This window comes from Phaethon aethereus (assembly GCF_964289735.1).
Source record: "Phaethon aethereus genome assembly, chromosome: 16".
Lineage (NCBI taxonomy): Eukaryota > Metazoa > Chordata > Aves > Phaethontiformes > Phaethontidae > Phaethon > Phaethon aethereus.
In genome coordinates, this window is record NC_138592.1 from 6792954 (window position 1) to 6811688 (window position 18735).

At 43.4% G+C, this 18735-nt stretch overlaps 2 protein-coding genes across 3 annotated transcripts; one reads left to right on the forward strand and one right to left on the reverse strand.

Moving 5' to 3' along the window:
- Window positions 1-2113: 2113 nt before the first annotated feature.
- On the reverse strand, window positions 2114-10351 carry CSTF1 (cleavage stimulation factor subunit 1; the record flags this gene model as incomplete). Of its 2 annotated transcripts, XM_082007239.1 has the most annotated exons (7): window positions 2114-3413; window positions 4849-5239; window positions 5818-6015; window positions 6812-7089; window positions 8548-8743; window positions 9471-9641; window positions 10232-10351. In XM_082007239.1, the coding sequence occupies 7 exons, from the start codon at window positions 10349-10351 to the stop codon at window positions 3154-3156; spliced, it is 1614 nt and encodes a 537-aa protein (XP_081863365.1). In that variant the 3' UTR covers window positions 2114-3153. The 2 variants fall into 2 exon arrangements, with proteins under 2 accessions (XP_081863365.1, XP_081863366.1); XM_082007240.1 differs by lacking the exon at window positions 9471-9641.
- Window positions 10352-11983: 1632 nt separating this feature from the next.
- Window positions 11984-17900, forward strand: AURKA (aurora kinase A; the record flags this gene model as incomplete). The annotated part of the gene is made up of 8 exons (XM_082007252.1): window positions 11984-12037; window positions 13123-13405; window positions 13999-14077; window positions 14783-14974; window positions 15613-15751; window positions 16136-16284; window positions 16901-17075; window positions 17715-17900. The coding sequence occupies 8 exons, from the start codon at window positions 11984-11986 to the stop codon at window positions 17898-17900; spliced, it is 1257 nt and encodes a 418-aa protein (XP_081863378.1).
- Window positions 17901-18735: the final 835 nt, after the last annotated feature.

Genomic DNA, 18735 nt, shown 5'->3' on the forward strand with positions numbered 1-18735 from the left:
ATATCCTGCTCAGCAAGTATTGCAGTTGTGCTGCAGGATCTTTGAAGGGTCTCTTACAGCCACATGGAGAACTTCCTAACCTGAACTACAATTATCTTACCTGCTTCTCCTTTATTGCACTCAAGTTTTTCCTGGGATTCAGTCTCACATGGCAGCTCTGGTGGAAAGACACCTCTGTGTTCAGGAAATGAGAAATATTGAGCCCAGACCAGTACCCCCTCTTCAGTAGGAAGTTTGAAATCTGTTGCAAAGGCCTAATTCCCGAAGTGGCCTTTTAGGAAAGACTTTTCCTAGAGCCACATGCCAGTTACTGACTGCCACGTCAGCATGCTGAAGGCTGAAAGGTGCAGGACCGTAATGATGATTTGTCTCAGATGTTGCTTCGCTTTCATGCTGGAATGGCTCAATGGCCTAATGCGTTAGCTGTGGCACCACCTTGCCATGTTTCCACGATAGCTTCTTCTGAAGAGATGCAAGAGTAGGTTACATGCTAGACGGATAGAACAGACCTTTAGACAGGTGACGGCGACTTTCTTGAGGAGGTGATAAATCCCGAGTATGGCAGTGCTTCTCTCAGCAGAGCAGCTCGCAGGGATGTAGCTACCAAGGGGTACAGACTGCAAAACTCACAAAGGGCAAGTGGCTGCACTGGCATTTTAATTGCTCACATACAGCTTCTAGGTGTGAAGCTTCTCTGACTGTAGCAATAAGCATGATCACCTGAAGAACGTCTGCTTGGATACTTCCAGACTTGCACAGTGAAAAGATGTATTCTCCCCTTCAGTCAGATGCAGATCTAACAGGATGACTACCTGTGTACATAGCCTTGTTCAAGATGCAGCTATGGCTCCTCTTTACTGTACTTCCATGCGTGCCTGCTCGGAATGCTGTAGAGCAGCCTTAAACCCTCTCATTGCCATCCCCAATCAACCACCTTCAACTACCAGAGTACCACTGGGATTTGCGGTACTAAACTGTTTCACTCCGGGCTTGTATCATCTACCTAAATAGGATGAGTTAAGTTTCTTCCAGCCCTTATTGCTTAAGAAATAACCCCCAAACTTCTGGCCTCAAGCAAGATGATATACAATATGAAAAGAAAGGTTCCAATGTCAGGATGTTTTTGCATCAACAGAATAAAACTCTATTTCTACACCGCAAGTTAAAAGACCACAGAATTAAGGAAGCATGAGGTGAAAGCTAGAACGCTGCTAACTTACCAACCACAGCAGTGGTTTAATACACAACACCAAATTTAAAAATAGAAGAGTCCAAACACCAGTAGCAAATGTGTTACTATGGGACAGTTTCTTTAACAGAATTGAAACAAAAGTGGCACTCAAAAAAAAAAAAACAAAAAAAACACACCACAAAATTTAGCAGGCTGGCTGAAACAGCAGAGGGCTGCTGTCACTGAGCAAGTCCAGCATACATTAATAACTGTGTGTCAGGACTTCCCTTTTCCCTCCCACCAAACAGCTCTGGTTCTCCCTGTTTCTCCACCAAAAAAGCCACCAGAACTGCTATCTCATGTGTCCCATGTTTCTGAAGTTTTAGAAACTTTAAAAGAGGTAGAAGAGGAGCGAAGAGGATTGCTAAGCCTAAGAAATCTTTTGCAGAGCAGTAGCTTTTAAGAGAAAATGAAACTTCATTCTCTTTAAAAAATAAAAACCCCACATTCTATACTGTAAGTCTATAGCTCTGTTTTGGATGTAACACAACAAATTCATGAAGCTTGAACATAGCCTTCCAATATTCAATCAATTTTTTTGCTACATAGAAAACTAATACATTCACATCTTTATATATTAAATAACTTTTTAAAAGGTAATCTTTATTTAAATACAGACAAAACCTGTGCCCTCATCAGCCCTTGACAAGACACTTCATCAGTGGTAACGGAAAGTCAATCCATCAGTAAGAACAATCTTACATTTAAAAATCCTCATGAAACCAAGGACTGAACTTCTGACTAAAGGAAGCCTCCCAAACACGAAGCCCAAGAGCACTGTACGAGGATGTGTGAATGAACGCATTGAAAACTTTGCACAGGCAACTATCTGTAAAAATAAGTAGCAAATTTGCAAACTTACAGAAGGTTTAAGCACAGTTTCTTAATGATCTGTACTTCTGTTGAATAAGATGAGGTCTGGGAAACTTGGGCTATTACAGATAACAGGGAGAAAAACCAGTGAGTCTGGGTTTTTGAATAATTAAAAAAAAGAATGTAATTCAAGTGCTGTGTAACAGACATAGAATGAAAATTTCTCAGTAAAATGAAGCAAATTGACATTTCTGAAGTACATACACAAAAATTAATATGCACAACAGTTTCTCTCCTTGAGAGGATACTAAAGGTCTCTATGGCAAAATTATTTTCATTTTCACACACTGCAGCACTGTCACATTTTACAGTTGCAATGTGGATATTCCTTGAAAATATGATGAATTTGTCAAGATAAATTCAAAAGACGATGAGATTTCAAGTCTGAGCTTTAATACCAGAACTAGAACACCATTTCTTGAATTCATCTAAACAATTTAAAATCCTGTTTCAAATTCTTATGGCACAAGACTGGCTCAGAATTGAAGGTCCACTTGGCCAATTAAAAAAAAAAAAAAAAATCCACCAAAAACCCCCCAGACTAAAAGATACAAAACAGAGCTTTACAAAGAATGAATCAGAACTGAAGGCAGCTTAAGGCTTCATTAAAATATTTTCTAAGTTCTGCTGTTACTTGTGTAATCCACTCTTTAAAGAGACTTCAGCGGGATTGCACAGATACAATGCAGAGCAAAACTGGCTCATACTGCCCAGTTTGAGCAAGATACAGTCACATTATCTTTCGCGGGATTTAGAAAGACAGGAAAACAAGTTTAATCCTTCCTGCAAGGATCATTTTATTCTGCCCGCCCCTCCCCCCCGCCCTTGAGTACAATTAGAGATGACTTACAAAAATTAATGCCACACACACTAATAAAAAAAATTAGCGTGGGGCAAAACTTAATCTCAGTGTTTTTATATTTTTCTGCCACGTTTGACAGAATTAAAAAACACACACAGCACGGCTTTCATCTAGGCATCTGTTGGCAGTACAATCAATACAAGATGATATAACCAATCTGGATAATCACTGTTTTATAAAGCTGTCCTTAGTCTGTCGTTGACCTTCTGTACCAAAATCTAGCCCTGTAGTCATCACTGCAGGTCATGAAGCCAGGATTGGTAGGAGAATGGACAATACAACGGACAATGCTGTTGTGCCCAAGAGAAAGAAGATTTCTCCGTTCAGCAGTTCTTGAATCCCAGCAGCAAAGACTTATGGTCCTTTCATCTGGAAGCAGCACATAATCTTCTGTGTGGTTGAAGACAGCTTGTGTCCTGTGTACTTGTCGTCCACTCAAACCAGCTCCTAAATATATGCAGCAAAATATTAACCCAAATAGGATCAGTTTTAGGAAGTTTCCAAAGACCTAAGAATAAACCTCCCGTAAGTATCAATTTCTACAGTCTACAAAGCAGCCTTATTTTCTCAGTCTACCACTTACACATACAACAGGGGAATCAATAATGAATACTTTTGTAGTTATACACATGGTATACCCTAAAATTTCTTAAGAGGACAGAAAGATTAAACCCATCCAACTGTGTCAATCACGTCCAACCATGCAGTATGAGTACAATCACTTAACTTTAAGAGCACTTTTGCCTTAGATTTTTTTGTATGAGGCTTCCAGCTGTAACTAAGGGGAAAGACCACAGATAGCAGAATACAGATTCTCGTTATCAATGGCAACTTTTGTTTTTTCATGTATATATCATATGCCATATTGTATGATCTACCTTAGCCATACCTTCCCTCCATATGCTTCAAATAAAAATGTGTTTCACATATAGACATTTACTTTGCAATGCACACACCTGCATCCTACTGGGTATTTTGCAAAAGTTTATCAACACGGTGCTGCACCCTGCTGGTTGAGAGCAAAATAGAGCTAGCATACAAAAAAGGATTGTACACTTCCCAGAAGCTGATATACAAAATTTTCAGCATCCTCTCTTCTTTTATGCTATGACTCCTAATGCTTAAGCACATTACTGCTTGCCCCAAAAGCTTCCCCATCACATAGCTGCTATCATATGCAAAGCTTCTACATCCTTCACCATTTTCTAAGTCCTGCCGAGATCAAAGCATGGTATTGTCAGCATGCTCCAAGTATGACTACCTTGCACACAACTGCATCCTTGGAAAAAAAAAAAAAAAGAAAAAAGGAAAAAAACAGCTGTAGGTATTTTTCAGAATATTGCTGTGGGTTATTAGAGCAGTCTTTCGCACACGAGTCTAACAGTTAAAACAACTGCCCCAAAGTAGGTTCAATTCCCCCTGACTAGGTGAGTGCTCTGCAGGAGAGTGACCAGAAATAGCTTAGGTGCTAAGTTTTGACCCTTCCAGTTTAAGCTGTGCCCCTAGTCTAGCAATAAATAGAAAAGTCACAAAATAAAAATGATCACCAGCAAGAAAACTGATGATGCTGTTTTGATCTAATAATCACTGTTTCTAAAACACACTAAAGAAAAACTAGAGAACAAAACCCTCTGCACAAATGTCCTACTGCCCTACTCCTTAGGGCAGTGTTTCTTTTTACTGTTCCCTAATTTAATGATAACTTCTCTACAAAGCAATGGACTAGCGATGTCAGAAAAGTCTCCAAAATAGACTAAAAACGTTTAAAATGACTGACATACAAGAATCACAGCTTCTCTTCTGGAATTAGTCTACATTGTTTTCGAAAATGTGGGGCAACTTATCCTCAAAGAAGGTACTTGGAAGGTCACCTGCCACATACCTGTGTATTTGACCAGTGTTCGACCAGTGGATATCTCCCATAGTTTAGCTACAGAGTCTTTTCCACTTGACAAGATATACTTTGAATTTTTGGAAAAAATAGCAGAACAGACTTCCGCTCCATCATGTGCCTTCTCAAAAGTAGTGATACAGCGATTTGAAACACCATCCCACAGTTTGATGCATCCATCCTTACTTCCTGTCACATACATGTTTGCACTTGCGTTGTAATTTACTGAACATATAGCATCAGTGTGCTGATCTTGAGGATTGCAAGACACAAAACACTGGAAAGTATTGATATCATACAGTCGTAAAGTAGGGTGCTGGGTACCAACAAGTATGAAATCTCCAGAAGGGTGAAAAGAAATTGAGCGCAACATCTCTGCTTCCTGTTTGATCAAAAATACATAATTGGTGTAAGAAAGAAAAAATATCCAAATGGGAAGTGTCAATTCTGGTGGCATTAAAGTGCAAAAAACTAGTTAAGTTATCAGTTAACACAATGTGTTGTTTTTGCAAAATAGAAAAGGCTTCCTATAGGATTAAAACGACAGGCTACCTTTAAATATGTTAAATTTGTCCTAGAGCAGCCTGCAGTGCCTGCTCATTTTTGGGATATCGCATAGGAGTGACAGGAGGCTTTGTCAGCCAGTCACACACCCCAAAGCCCACCACCACATAATCCCAAACTCTCCTACAAAACAAAGATAATATAATTGACTCTAAAGTTACCCGTTATTAGTTTTGGTCTAGATTAACAAAAAGCAGACAGGCACTAGATTTAAAGTATATAGGTATCCACTATGCACCAACTCTTAATGTGTAATTACCGTAATGTCTCCAAATTTTGTGGCTGCATACTCCTACATACCTAACTACTTACAAACTCGGAAACGATTCAGCTCACTGATACCTCAGTACTTAGATATTCAAGCTTTGGTTGCTCTGAACTGGTATTGTATCTAACCTGTATATATTTGAAGGCTCTTTTGGCAGAAGGTTTTGAATAATCGAACAATTTAAGTGTGTAGTCCCTTGAACCAGATGCTAGGATCTGTTCTGTTGGATGAAAAGCTAAACATGTAACTTCATCCACATGATCATACAGAGTCCGAATAACAGGGTGATTTTCCATGTTTTGCTGTGCTGTCTCATTCATCATGACCTACAAAGAACATTCAACAAAGAATGTTAGAAAGCAGAACATGCCTTTGACATGAAAAGTAGGTTTTATGCTTGCCAGAGTGGCCAAACAACAGCTACCTTTCTGACACATTACTAGGCACATAATCACCATTATCTTAATTATATGAAGGCCCATTATATATTGTTATCAGGTAAGATCCCTGTATCTTTACAAAGGTCAGCTGACTTGCTCAAGGACAAACTAGTTTCTGTAGCAAGAGACCTGGTGCAAGAAAACATACCACCTTCATACACAGTCCGAATCAAAGTACTGTATTGCCTTAAGAATTAAGGGACATTGTACCAATTAGGAAAACTGCAACTTTCACTCTCACAGGATACTGCTGAGAATTCAGTGTGTGCTCAGCGTAGAAAAAAACGCCACCACTTTTAAATCACTACCTGATAACTGTATTGGAGAAAAAATGAAGCAAATAAATCCATGTTCTGTGGAACAGTTCTGAAATACACAGCCACTGGAGGCTGTAGAGGCCAAAAGTGTAAGCTGTGTTCATACAAAACAGGAGTTACCAGCAACTATTAGAAGCAATTTCTGGCTCAATTCTCTAGGCTGCTGCCAGAAGTTACACAGGTATACTTGCCCTATTTCTTCTTTTTCTTCAAGGGTACTTTATGAGCCGCTGTTGGAGTAGGAAACACGGCGAGACAAGATATTTAGTCCAACCCACTGAGCCAGCCACAAGGCACAGGCATGACATGAAACAGACAGCACCTCAAGAATGCACAAAGTGGTTACAATTCAAGTCATATTTTACCTCAATAGGCATAGCACTTTTGGCCAACATTCTCTCTGTATCAAGAATTTTTATTGAGGCATCAGCAGATCCTGTAGCTATTAACTGTCCGTCTCTGCTATATGTAGCTACACGACACGGTCCTTTATGAGATGTGACATAACAAGTCTCATATTCAGAAGCCTCAGGAGACATGGTCTGTACATCTGCATCAAATTCCAAGTCAATTCCTGTGCCTGGAGCTACTGTATCTGACCGTCCAATTGCATATTGAACAGCACTGTCATCATTCTCCATTCCTGAAAAGAGAGAAGTTGATGCACTTAAAACCAGGTTAACCTTCTCCTCAGACAGACAGGCTGTGGCCAGATCTATGCTACAGACTTCTCTAACAGCTATGAGTCAGGTTTTAAGAGAGGCAGCTCCTGTTGAACAAAGCTAAGCTAGCAGCACAGATTTAGTTATACAGCAGTACTTCTCATGAGAAACAAGATGTACTTTGGCTACACTAAAGCAGAACACAACTCTTAAAATCAACTGTAGAAATACAACCAGCAAATATTGTAGAATGGTAACCACTGATAAATGCACTGACGATCAGTTACTGAAGCCATTGACAGGCCTCTAGTCAGCTTTTCACAGGGACAGAAACAAGCCCCAATACTATTACATGAGATTTAAAGTAAAAAACTGAAGCATTTACTGATTATTTTCCTTTCTGTCTTATTGAAGGAAAATAAACCACCTACTCCACAACCAACTATCCCAGCATCGCAAACAAAAATTTTTACTCCTCTTCATGCCACTCTACAGGGTTTTTTTGTTTGGTGTTTTTTTTTTTTTTTTTTTTATTTCCAGGATGCATCTACAGAACAAAGACAGTTCAGCACTGCAAGTGGTAACAGGGCAGACACAAGAGTTTTCAGCTATGTGCCCAACTGTGATCATCAACTGATCAAATGCAGCAGAAAAGTTTTTGTGGCCTTCATCTACAAATTGCAAGTCTAGCATTCTTATTTCAGACACAAGGCTTCACATATTTATACCCTTGGAACTCAACTAGTTCAGGCAGCAGAACCAGTTCAGTTACAACACAGAGAAGACATGATGTTATGGCTAGACTTCTTCCAATAACTTGTCAGCTTGTTTCAACAGCAGCTCAGGTATTCTGACTACATGCTGCAGCACAGACATACTTTCAGAGAGACAGACAGAGAGAGAGAACAGGTGATACCTTTGCTGAGACCCTAGACTGTGAAACTTATTTTTTTGAGGCTGACATGTAAGGCCAGCAAAGACTGCCAATGGCAGGGCTTGCTCCCTTTCCAACACTGTCACAAAGAATCATATAGAAAATATTTCTGAAGTTGGCAGAGAATTGTGTGGGTCAATTTTCTATTAGGTCTGTGGACTCAGTGATGCTTTATACTGAAGCGTATTTTTAGAAGGTTGCCAGTCACCCAGGACCGTAAGCAGGTATTCTTACATGTTACAAAACTTCAAACAGATTCTGACAACACTCGGTGATCCACTTTGCTTTTAATGCATACTATAGGAAGAACAGAGAGCTAGAATGCCCTTCAAAAAAAGCCACAGAGGCAAAGACTGTATCTAAATATACAAAGTATTATGCTGTTACTAGACATAACCTTTGCATAAAAGATGTCTTTTCAATAACACCAACCTCTTAATTCATGAGGATTTAAGCTAGGGATTTAGAAATTGGACTTTTATGTTAGCTTTTTATTCCAGCTTACCTAACTTAATTAGGTGCAGCAGTTGTTCAGATGGTGCACAGACCGATTGTGGTTTTATCTCATTTATCAAGCCATTGGCAATATTTATGTATCCATCATATAGCAGCTGACTAATTATCAGTTTATAAAGTTGCTGACGGTCTTTCAAACTGACTTTTGTTCTATACATTGTGAGCAAGGAATGCCTTGGAGGGGCCTGAAATAAATAAAGAAGAAAAATCACATACAAGAGAGTTGCATGAAACAACCACAACCTTTAAATAAAGCACATCCTGATGAATTTCAGTGCAGACACCAATTACTACCATATTTTAAGTAAGAATAAGAAACACAGAAATGAAAGGGCGGGGGGGGGGAACCTGTTGCACTTGTTTGCTGTAGAAATTAAAATCTCGCCGAAAAACAGAACACGAAGTGTATTAAGGAGCAACAGAGAAGACAGAAATAATGCGGCATTAGTTAGCAAAATGGTTCTCTCAATATCTTTCCCTTAGCCTCGCCAGCACCGGCAGACCTGGGCACTAGGGACGCGATTAACGTGAACCGTTCAGGCAAGTCAAGCGCCTCGCCGCCCTCACACAGCCCCAAGCCGCTCCCTCCCTTTCATCCCGGCAGAGCGCATCCTCCCCGCGCCTCCTCCGAGCCGGCTGATGCCGGTCACCCGCTCGGACACCCTCTCCCAGGCCCGGGCTGCAAGACCAATAACCGGGTCCAGGGACCAATAAACGGGCAGGGAGGGGGCGTGGGGGAAAGGGACTGAATGAGGGCGGGGAGTGCTTAGCCGGAGCACAGCGGTCACAGAGAGCGGGCTTCGAACGCCAGCGGGGGACAGGCAGCGTCGGGCGGGCGCTGCGGAGGGCGAGACCCGGCCCAGGCAGCAGAGCCGAAGGTGAGGGAGAGGCCAGAGCGGCCGCAGTACCTACCGTCCCTTCCTTCTGCCTCCCTCGCTCTCCCCCTAAAATGGCGACCGGAGCCCTGAGCGCATCGATTGGCGGCGGCGGCAGGGGAGGAGGCGGCGGCGGCGGCCGGGACCGAAGAATGCTCCTCCGCGAAGGCTGCTGCATCGAGCGCCCGCAGATCGATTGGAGGCGACTCTTGAAGGAGAGAATTGCAGCATCACATGACCGTGACGCCCCGCGCGCGCGCCCGGGCGCTATCGGGTCCCACTTAGTCACGTGACGGGTGACGCGCTGAGGGAGCCCCCGAACGGCGGGGAGGGGCGGGGGGGGCGGGGCGCCGCTGCGTCCGGGGGTCCCCCTCCTCCTTCCCCCTGCCGGGGACGTCGGGGCCTTGGCCGACGCCGGCAGAGCCGCGCGCAGGGCGAGATGCGGGCTGCAGGCCCCGCTGGCGGAGCAGCCCGGGGGGCTACGGGGCCCCGGTTCCGAACGAAAGGGTGGCTGATGGCGGGAGGCGGGGCGCGGGGGGGGGGTGGGCGCGGGGCTCTTTTGTGTCCCAGCTGCAAAGCTCCGAAACGCTGCTTCCGCTGAGACACGGGGATCCCAAACATGGGGACGTGAACGGGCTGTTGCTGGCACTGCTGCTGAGCGCTGCAGGCCTGCCCGACGATTTCAGCCACTTGGGCAGCACAGTCGCGAGCATCTCGCGCTGCCAGGCTGCACGGTCTCCAGCAGGCCGAGAGCCTGTCCCAAGAGCACACCACCACCCTCCCAAAAGCCCTACTCACGTCAGCTTCAAGAAACGGTAGTCGAAGTGGACGCGGGTCAAGGAGAGGGGACGCCATGCTACCCATGCCCCGTGGCAGCTGACGTCTATCACATGCTGCAGCGACACGACGACCTGACATCTTCTTTTTACCTATCCTGTATCACTTGTAAACACCAACACACACACCAAAGTCGCCTTCGCACTTGTTTTCAGCACGGCAGAGACAGTTAAAAGTTGCCTTCAATCACGGCTCTTCAGAGGCCCAAAGAACTGAATCTAGTTTCGGCTGCCGCTTGTCACTCAGCGGCCAAGGTCCCCCTCACGGGTATGAGCAGGACCACTTGGGCAGCCAGCCACTGAGACAGCACAGCAGACTCACGCTCCTTTTACGTTGCTACTCACAAAGTGCACTCACTGATCGTCCGCTGCCAGCACCGTCCCGCTGCCGCTCAGTGTCTCCTTGAGAACCTGTGCGGTTTTGGAAGCTGCCACGGGCTGCGGGTCACCACTGGCGTGACACAGGGGTCTGCGGGTTGGCGAAGGTCGCTCAGGCCAGGTGTCCCCTGGCGCACTGGGCTGTGCCGAGGCGGGCGTCCCCTTCGCACTTGTCCTCAAGAGCTGACGGCACGTGGAGCGCTGCCCTGGGCGTGTGTCTGGGCGAGCGCGAGGCAGAGGCCTGCTGCACCCCTCCGCCCGTCCTCCCGCTCCTCGGGGCTGTCAGCTGCCACCCAGGGAACCTACCTCGCCGGCTGGACACAATGGCCACCGGCCCCACTCGCGCTCGGCTCCACGCGAGGTGGCAGCACCGCCTCTCCCTCGGCCCGGGGCGGCGGGTGCGTTGTGTGGAGGAGGAGGAGAGGGAAGAGGCTGGTGCCTCGCAGGATGCGGGACTAACCTGGCGCCCTTCCCCCCGCCGGCGGCGGCACGCTCCAAGGCCTCAGTGGCTGTGAGGAACGGATGGTAGTTGTAGCGTTGCCACAGGTGGGTGGTCTGGGCGTACGCGATTTGCGTAACGGAAGACCCGGCCAGGCAGAGACTTTGCGGAGAAAAGTGTGTAAGCGGGGCGCCGATCCACGCAGTTGGAGTACGGAAGAAGCCAGCGGCGGAGCGACGGTACGTAAAATACGCATGTAGCGCAAACACCGCCCTCGGGGCGGGCGGGTTGGACCTACTCGGGGTACGCAGCAGGCTGCCGTTGCGCATGCGCCCCAGGGGCTGGCGGCGACGAAGCTCGGCCTTGCAACGAGCTGAGCGTGCGGAGAGCCAATCGGCGAGCGAGCCTATTGAAAAGGAGCCAATCAGCGTGCGCGGACGGCGGGAGAGGGGCCAATGGCGAGAGGCGGTAGTTTAAAGGGTATTTAAGGGAGGGCGGTTTGAATTCAAACAGCCGTGGCGGCCGGAGGGAGCGGAGGCTGGGGTAAGCAGGCGCCCGGGCTCTGCGGCGGGAGCGCGACCCGCGGGTAGGGCTGCGGCACGGGGGACTCTGCCCGCCGGAGGTAGAGCCCTCCGGGACGGGCCCGGCCCGGCTGGTGGGAGGCCGCTAGCGCAGGCTGGCGGTTGTGGGACAGGGCCGTGAGGCGGTGTACCGCGGCGGGAGACCAGGCCTGGCCGTTCCGGGCTCTGCCGTGGGGCCTCCCGGCGTCTGAATTGGGGCGGCGAGGTGACTTTTGAAGAAGAGATCCAAGACGTAGTGTTTTCTGTGGAACTGACCCCTATTCGCTACGTGTCCTCTGTAGGCTAAGCTGTATTGTAGCTCTTTTTCTCGGGCACTATGGACAAGAACATGAAAGAGAACCATTCTGGGCACTCCAGCCGTGCTACGAAGGTAAATGGCTTCTTAGGTTGGTGTGTGCATTTCTCCTGCTCCCACGAGAGCTACACTTTTCAAACTGTCTGTGGTAATTATTAACGGTAATAAATGGCAAAAAGAGGAAAAACTGTCTTGAAACAATGTTTTCAGTGTGTAGGAGACAATTGCCAGTTTTGTCTTTCAGTAGCTTTCTCTTGGAGACAACAGTACCCAGGCCTTAATTTTTTTAAAGTTAATAGTAGTATCATACTTGAATTGAGAAATCCTTCTCGTGTTTTAAGTATAAGATCCATTAAAGAGAGAGCAAATGTGTGGAGTCAACCTAGTCCAGACATAAAAAGCTCCTAAAAGCAAGCGCTGTGTTAATGTCACTATTGACAAGCCCGTGCAGCAGTACTCAAGATCACCTGGATTACATATTTTTTTTTTCTATAAAGAAACATGGGCACTTTCTCACTATTTTAACTTAAAACCAAATAGGCCCTGGTAAGCATAAGCAAAGCTTCTTTTTAATCAAGCTGTCAATATGTTATTTTTGGTGAACTGAACCAGAACACTAAATAATATCTACGGGAAGAAAAAAGTACAAATTGTTGCATAGGTATTGTTAAAGAGTGAAAAATGTGAGAATCATATCAAAAACCTTGAACTTGATTGGAAGGAAAGTATCCTAGAACAACTAAATCTTAAATAAACTTAAACTGCCTTCCCTTACTAGAATCAAAAGATTAAAAGTAGATAGCTGAACCATACTAAATAAACTTCCTTTGTTCTGCTAAACTCCCATTGCAGTGCAAGGTATGTTAAGATCAACAGCATTAAAGGAAGCAATGACTCAAAGCAGTGTATGTTTTTATAGTACGGATCTACTGTCTTAATACCTTTGGCTGATGTTCTTCAGATGTATGTGGAAAAGTTCTTCTGCTAGCTGTGAATAAGCATGCTGTTGTATAAAACTGCTAATTTTTCTTGTCGATGTAGAAATTTACAAATGTTTTAATTCATAAAATGTAACATAAAACTCTAACATCTCCTGTTAATGTAGGCCATAAAGCTTATAACATGCTATTCTACAATTAATATATCTTTTCTTTTTGAAGATTTCTAATCCCCTTGGGGATGGCCCAAAACGTGTCCCTGTGCCTCAGCTTTCTGCCCAGAGCCGATTACTGAACAGTGGAGTTCAAGCACAACGTGTTTTGTGTCCTTCAAACTTTGCCCAGCGAGTTCCTGTACAATCACAAAAATCTGTACTGTCAACCCAAAAACTGTCTAATAACCAGACAACGCAGCAGCCCCGACCAAAGTTTATGGTCCAACCGACTGCTAGGCCTCAGGTTCCAAGCAAGAGCAATGAAAAACCTCAACAGGCTCCAGTATCTGGTAATTATGAAGATGATGTGCATGTATTTATACAGTTGTGGCACTTGGAATACTTCTGTGAAGCAGAGTGCAGTGCAGAAAACCTAAAGCTGATCATGAGGGACGGTCCTGTAGAGAAGTACTTGGTTGTGCCCCAAAACAGAACGGCAGCACATACTTCAGCTTAGATGTTCCTGCACTATCCTTGTTGTCAGGATTACCCATTTAGAGCCAACATGGGTGTTTCTCTCCTTGAAAAGCTTCCAGATGCTCATTAGTCAGCTGTGAATTAATGTAGCTGGCATCCATGCATCACAGTTTGTCTAGTATTAATGTTAATCTCTGATACACAAGAATACTGTAATTTTTCAGGGGGGATGCATCTTAATGTTGTTTTAATTTCAAGAAAGCTTTTTAAATTGCATTTTGACAGCACTGATAACTGCTATGTTGCTTTGCCAATACTAAGTTTCCTAGGTTGTTTAAAATGTCACTGAATATATTCTAAGAACTGCTGAAGATACTGCACAGAGGTTAGACTTGCTCCCCATGTGAATTTTTGTATTGTGTTCATGGGTCTGTTTCATAAAGTTGACCTATTTCTCTATACGTAGCAAAAAATTCTGAAGCAGAAAGCAGCTCTAAACAGAAAAATGAAGAGACTGCTAAAAAGAAAAATGAAGAGACTAAAAAGTAAGTTTTATGCCTAAATTGTTCTGAGTTCTGTTGGATTAGGCTTGTTTTTAGCTTCTAGGGCTTTATGCAGAAACTAAGCTGTGGCTAAGCTTAATGCTACTTGAGCTGTTTGGTTGTGGAGACCAGTGGCACTACACTTCAGAGGCAACATGTGAAACTAGGAAAGTTTACTTTGACCTGATAATTCTCAGGAGCAAGGATCTTCCTGTAATCCAAGAAAACCTTTGGTGTAATAACTCTTCCCATGAGAGAACACCGATAGCCTTTTGCTCTAATCACAAGATGTACACTTGAAAACAAACCTCCTTCATACATGGGAGAGATTGGAGAGAGATTAGAGTCTTAAGGATGAAGTGAGATTTGTAGTATGGCTACCTTAAACAGTTCTGACATGCGTTAGTAATATGTCTGTATTAAGTGTATTGAAATGAGCCTGGCTTGGTATACAAAGTCTTGATTTTGTAGTAGTTGATATTAGTAGGTTGATATTAGTACCTGTAAACTTTAGGAAGGAAGAGACTAGCTTTCAGAACTTTCTTTTGAAAAGTCTCAATGCATATTTTATCCTCTTGGTGTTCTCTTGATGAAAATCTAGTTCAGATCACTAAGTATCTATTGAACAGGAACATTGAAGATTGTAAACCTAGGAGACAAGGCCCAGACAAGTACCTAGCTTTTGTAACTTTCCCTTTCCTCTTGCAGAAGGCAATGGTCTCTTGATGATTTTGAAATTGGTCGTCCTCTGGGGAAAGGAAAATTTGGAAATGTGTACCTGGCACGTGAAAAGCAGAGTAAATTTATTCTTGCACTGAAAGTGCTCTTTAAAACACAACTTGAGGAAGCTGGTGTAGAACATCAACTACGAAGAGAAGTTGAAATACAGTCTCACCTTAGGTAAAGTTTAGTGAGCAATTACATGCTCTACTTTGTTTGTTTATGATAACATACCCTGTTGAAGAAGATTCTTTTTAAACATATGATACCTTGAAATTGCTAGTTAGGATTCTTGCCTTTCTGCACCAAGGTTTACCTTTGTGTAGCTTGCAATGAAGTAACCTCTAGTAATAAATCTTTCCATTACAAAAAAACCCCATGTCTGCTGTTTGGATTCACATAAGTAACTGCTCAAAAGTCTGAGCATGTTTCTGGTATCCTGCTTCCTGGAAAATAAACCCAACTTGCTGAAGAAATTGTTTCACAGAAAGAGTTTAAGCTTAAAGACTAAAATGCATAGGGATTGGCACCTTCAATGATGATCTACTCTTCCAGCTCCTGTAGAAAGATTATGCTCAAGAAGACATGAATTAGCCAAACTCCTGGATAGCTGCTTGCTAGTAGAGAGTCTAAGCTGCTGCTTTGATAAATGCCATCTGTCTGCTATGAAGCTCTTAATGGATATGTTGTGAGCTAAAGGAACACTTACAAGATGTTGAAGTTCCTATGCTTGCCTAGAAAGGGGGGAGGCAGGAAAGGAAAATTGAAGTTTTCTGAACAAGGTATCTGTCCATATGAATATTTTAATCTTGTTGCAGGCACCCCAACATTCTCAGATTATATGGCTACTTCCATGATGTTACAAGGGTCTACCTTATTCTAGAGTATGCACCTCGTGGAGAAGTCTACAAAGAACTTCAGAAGCTTACCAAGTTTGATGAGCAAAGAACTGCTACTGTAGGTTGTTCTAGCTCATGTGTTACTTACTCTTCATATCTGGAATATCTGCAGCATAAAGCTAGCTTTTCAGATAAAGTTCTGTATTCTGTTGTATGAAACTGAGGTTCCTTAGATGCTAGTTTGCTTGTGCACTTGTAACAAGGAATAAGCTGGTAAGACAAGTTACTGCACAGCACTAATATAAGAATGTTCAGTGTTGCTTAATACTACAAGTGCTTTGTCACTTCAGGGAGAGCCTGTATTGCCAGACTTCAAGGGTTTAAGGAATAACTGCTTTAACTTAAACTACCAATTATGCCTAGAAAAGGCTATACTGTAGCCAGATAAGGTAGAGCAACAATATTTTTATACTTTAAAGATTTGTTCTCTTTCTAAATACAGTACATCACAGAACTAGCAGATGCACTATCATACTGTCATTCAAAGAGTGTGATTCACCGAGACATCAAGCCAGAAAACTTGCTGCTTGGCTCAAATGGAGAATTAAAAATTGCTGACTTTGGATGGTCTGTGCATGCTCCATCTTCTAGGTGAGAATCCAATATATATCTTACGCAGTGAAGATGTTACCTTTCTTGTCACACTTACAGCTGTGGAATAGAGGTAAACGTGAACTTCCTAAAATATGAGGGGAAAAAATCAGTTATGAACTGGGCCACTGCAGCAAAGGTCTTAATAGTCAACTGGTATAGCAGAGAGGGAGTGTTATCCTGTTTTTTCAACTTGTATAGTTTAAAACTCACTGAACCTGAAACAAGTGAAGAACGTTGGTGTACTGTTGTAGGGTTACAGTGGTCCCTGAGGTGACAGACCATCACTTGTGTTCAAACATCACACTAGCACTATACTTAAGAGGTTTCCTTAATTAGTCTGAATTGCACCTGACAAAGGAGGACTATATTTGATCTAGGAAGTGGGATGAAGAAAGGAAGGATAAGACTGATTGCAGTGACTGAGATGTTTTAAAGCAAAAGTAGAAAATTTACTGCTGGCACTCCTTTACCAGGTGTTCTGGTGGTGCTGTGTCTAGCCAGGATAGACTGCACTGAGGTACAGATTATTGCTAGCATTAGCTTCTGTCTGGCTCTTAAATTGGATCTTGTAATTGCCATAATGGGTAAATGATTAACTTTGACTTTTCTTCAGGAGAACCACTCTCTGTGGGACACTTGACTACCTGCCTCCTGAAATGATTGAGGGAAGAACACATGATGAAAAGGTGGATATCTGGAGCCTAGGAGTTCTGTGCTATGAGTTCCTTGTAGGGAAACCACCCTTTGAAGCAGAAACATACCAGGAAACCTACAGAGCTATTTCCAGGGTATGTGCCAACACTTATTTGGACTAGCTGAATTATGCTGCCTTTCAGTTCTATTGTCTTACTGAAGCTTAACAAATGGTTGCTTTGAAGAAGGCCATGGATTGTAACTGGAACTACAGCAAGACGTGATGATATGCATAAAACTAGCTTCCCTAAAATGGTCTTCAGTCATTCAGTAGAATAACTATAAGACACCTTAAGATACCTTGCCTTACTTCCTTGGTTGTATCCTGTTTATGCCTGCATCTGAACTTCTACCTCTTTCCCAAAGCAACTGATCTCTATGTCTTTCCTTTTCTAATTCATAAGATGAATATTTAACATTCAAGGTGTTACTGGAAAATACATAAGCTTAACTTCCTGTTGCATACCCTAGAAAGGTTCCAGCAAACTAATCTTGTTTTGAAGTACATTGAAAAATACACCATCTTAACTTCTACAAGCAGCCAAGAACCTTGTTTTCAGGATTATGATGAAATTGCTTAATCTCATCTCAATAGGCATCAGGTGCATAGCCCACAAGGCTGACACAGCTTTCCTTTCTTAGATGTACCTGGGAGGATAGAGCCCTTTGTCTCTTGAGTTTGGTTATTGCCAAAGAACTCTTGTGTCATGTTTACTGTCCTTCCTTTTCCTTAGGTGGAATTCAAGTTTCCTCCATTTGTAACTGAAGGTGCAAGGGATTTAATTTCAAAGCTTCTGAAGCATAACCCATTCCATCGACTGCCCCTGAAGGATGTACTACTTCATCCCTGGATTACAGCAAACTCTACAAAGATGCCCAACAGCAGAAAGAGTGATGTTGCTGCCCCATCCAAAACATAGCCTTAGCAGGAGTAACCTCATGGGATCAACAAGAGGAGTCTTGTACTGTGACTACTGTAATGCTTACAACAGGAAAAGCATTTGGAATGCAATGGCAATTAGAATGCAAATCTCTGATGGGTTGGCTGTTGTCTTAAACTCTAATTGCAATGTAAAATTATTTGACTTTGAGCTGGTGGTTGTGGAATACTTAATATACTTGAAATCCAGTTACATGTGGGCCAGGTTTGTTGATGTAAGTATTAAGCTGTTCAAGGCTCTTATGATGTGGTCTGTCCTGGTAATGGTTCATTGTTCCAACAACAATAAGAAGTTGTGGTTCTAGCTTATTGAACAGTGCAATATCCTGGAGATACCCACCTCCTAACTTATTGGGCTGCTAAGGGTATCATAACTGTGGTGTAATCTGAAACTGAGTGAGGTGAATGCACTTCTCAAAGTGTCCTAAAAATGATGTGTGCATTTTTGTCTCTATTTTGTCTTAAATGTGAGCACTCGACTTTTTAAATAAAGACTTGTTGTATACTACCACCACCATGGTAAGGTTCCTTATGGCCTTTATCACTTCCACTGGCTGTCTCCTAACCACCTGTCTTGGCCATCAGTACAGCCTGACTCCCTGTCTACGATCATGAACTAAGTTTCCTTCCCACCTGTCTCAAAAAGGAAGCTGGTATAAAGTTCTTGCTCAAAGTGCTGGTACAACAAAGATGTAGTCACTTACTAGTCTACAATTGCAACATAGAATACAAGGTAAGTGCCAACTGTCTTGTGACTTACCTTGTGCGTTTTCTACAACCACTGAAACATAGGTCTGCTTCTTCCTTTTTTAATG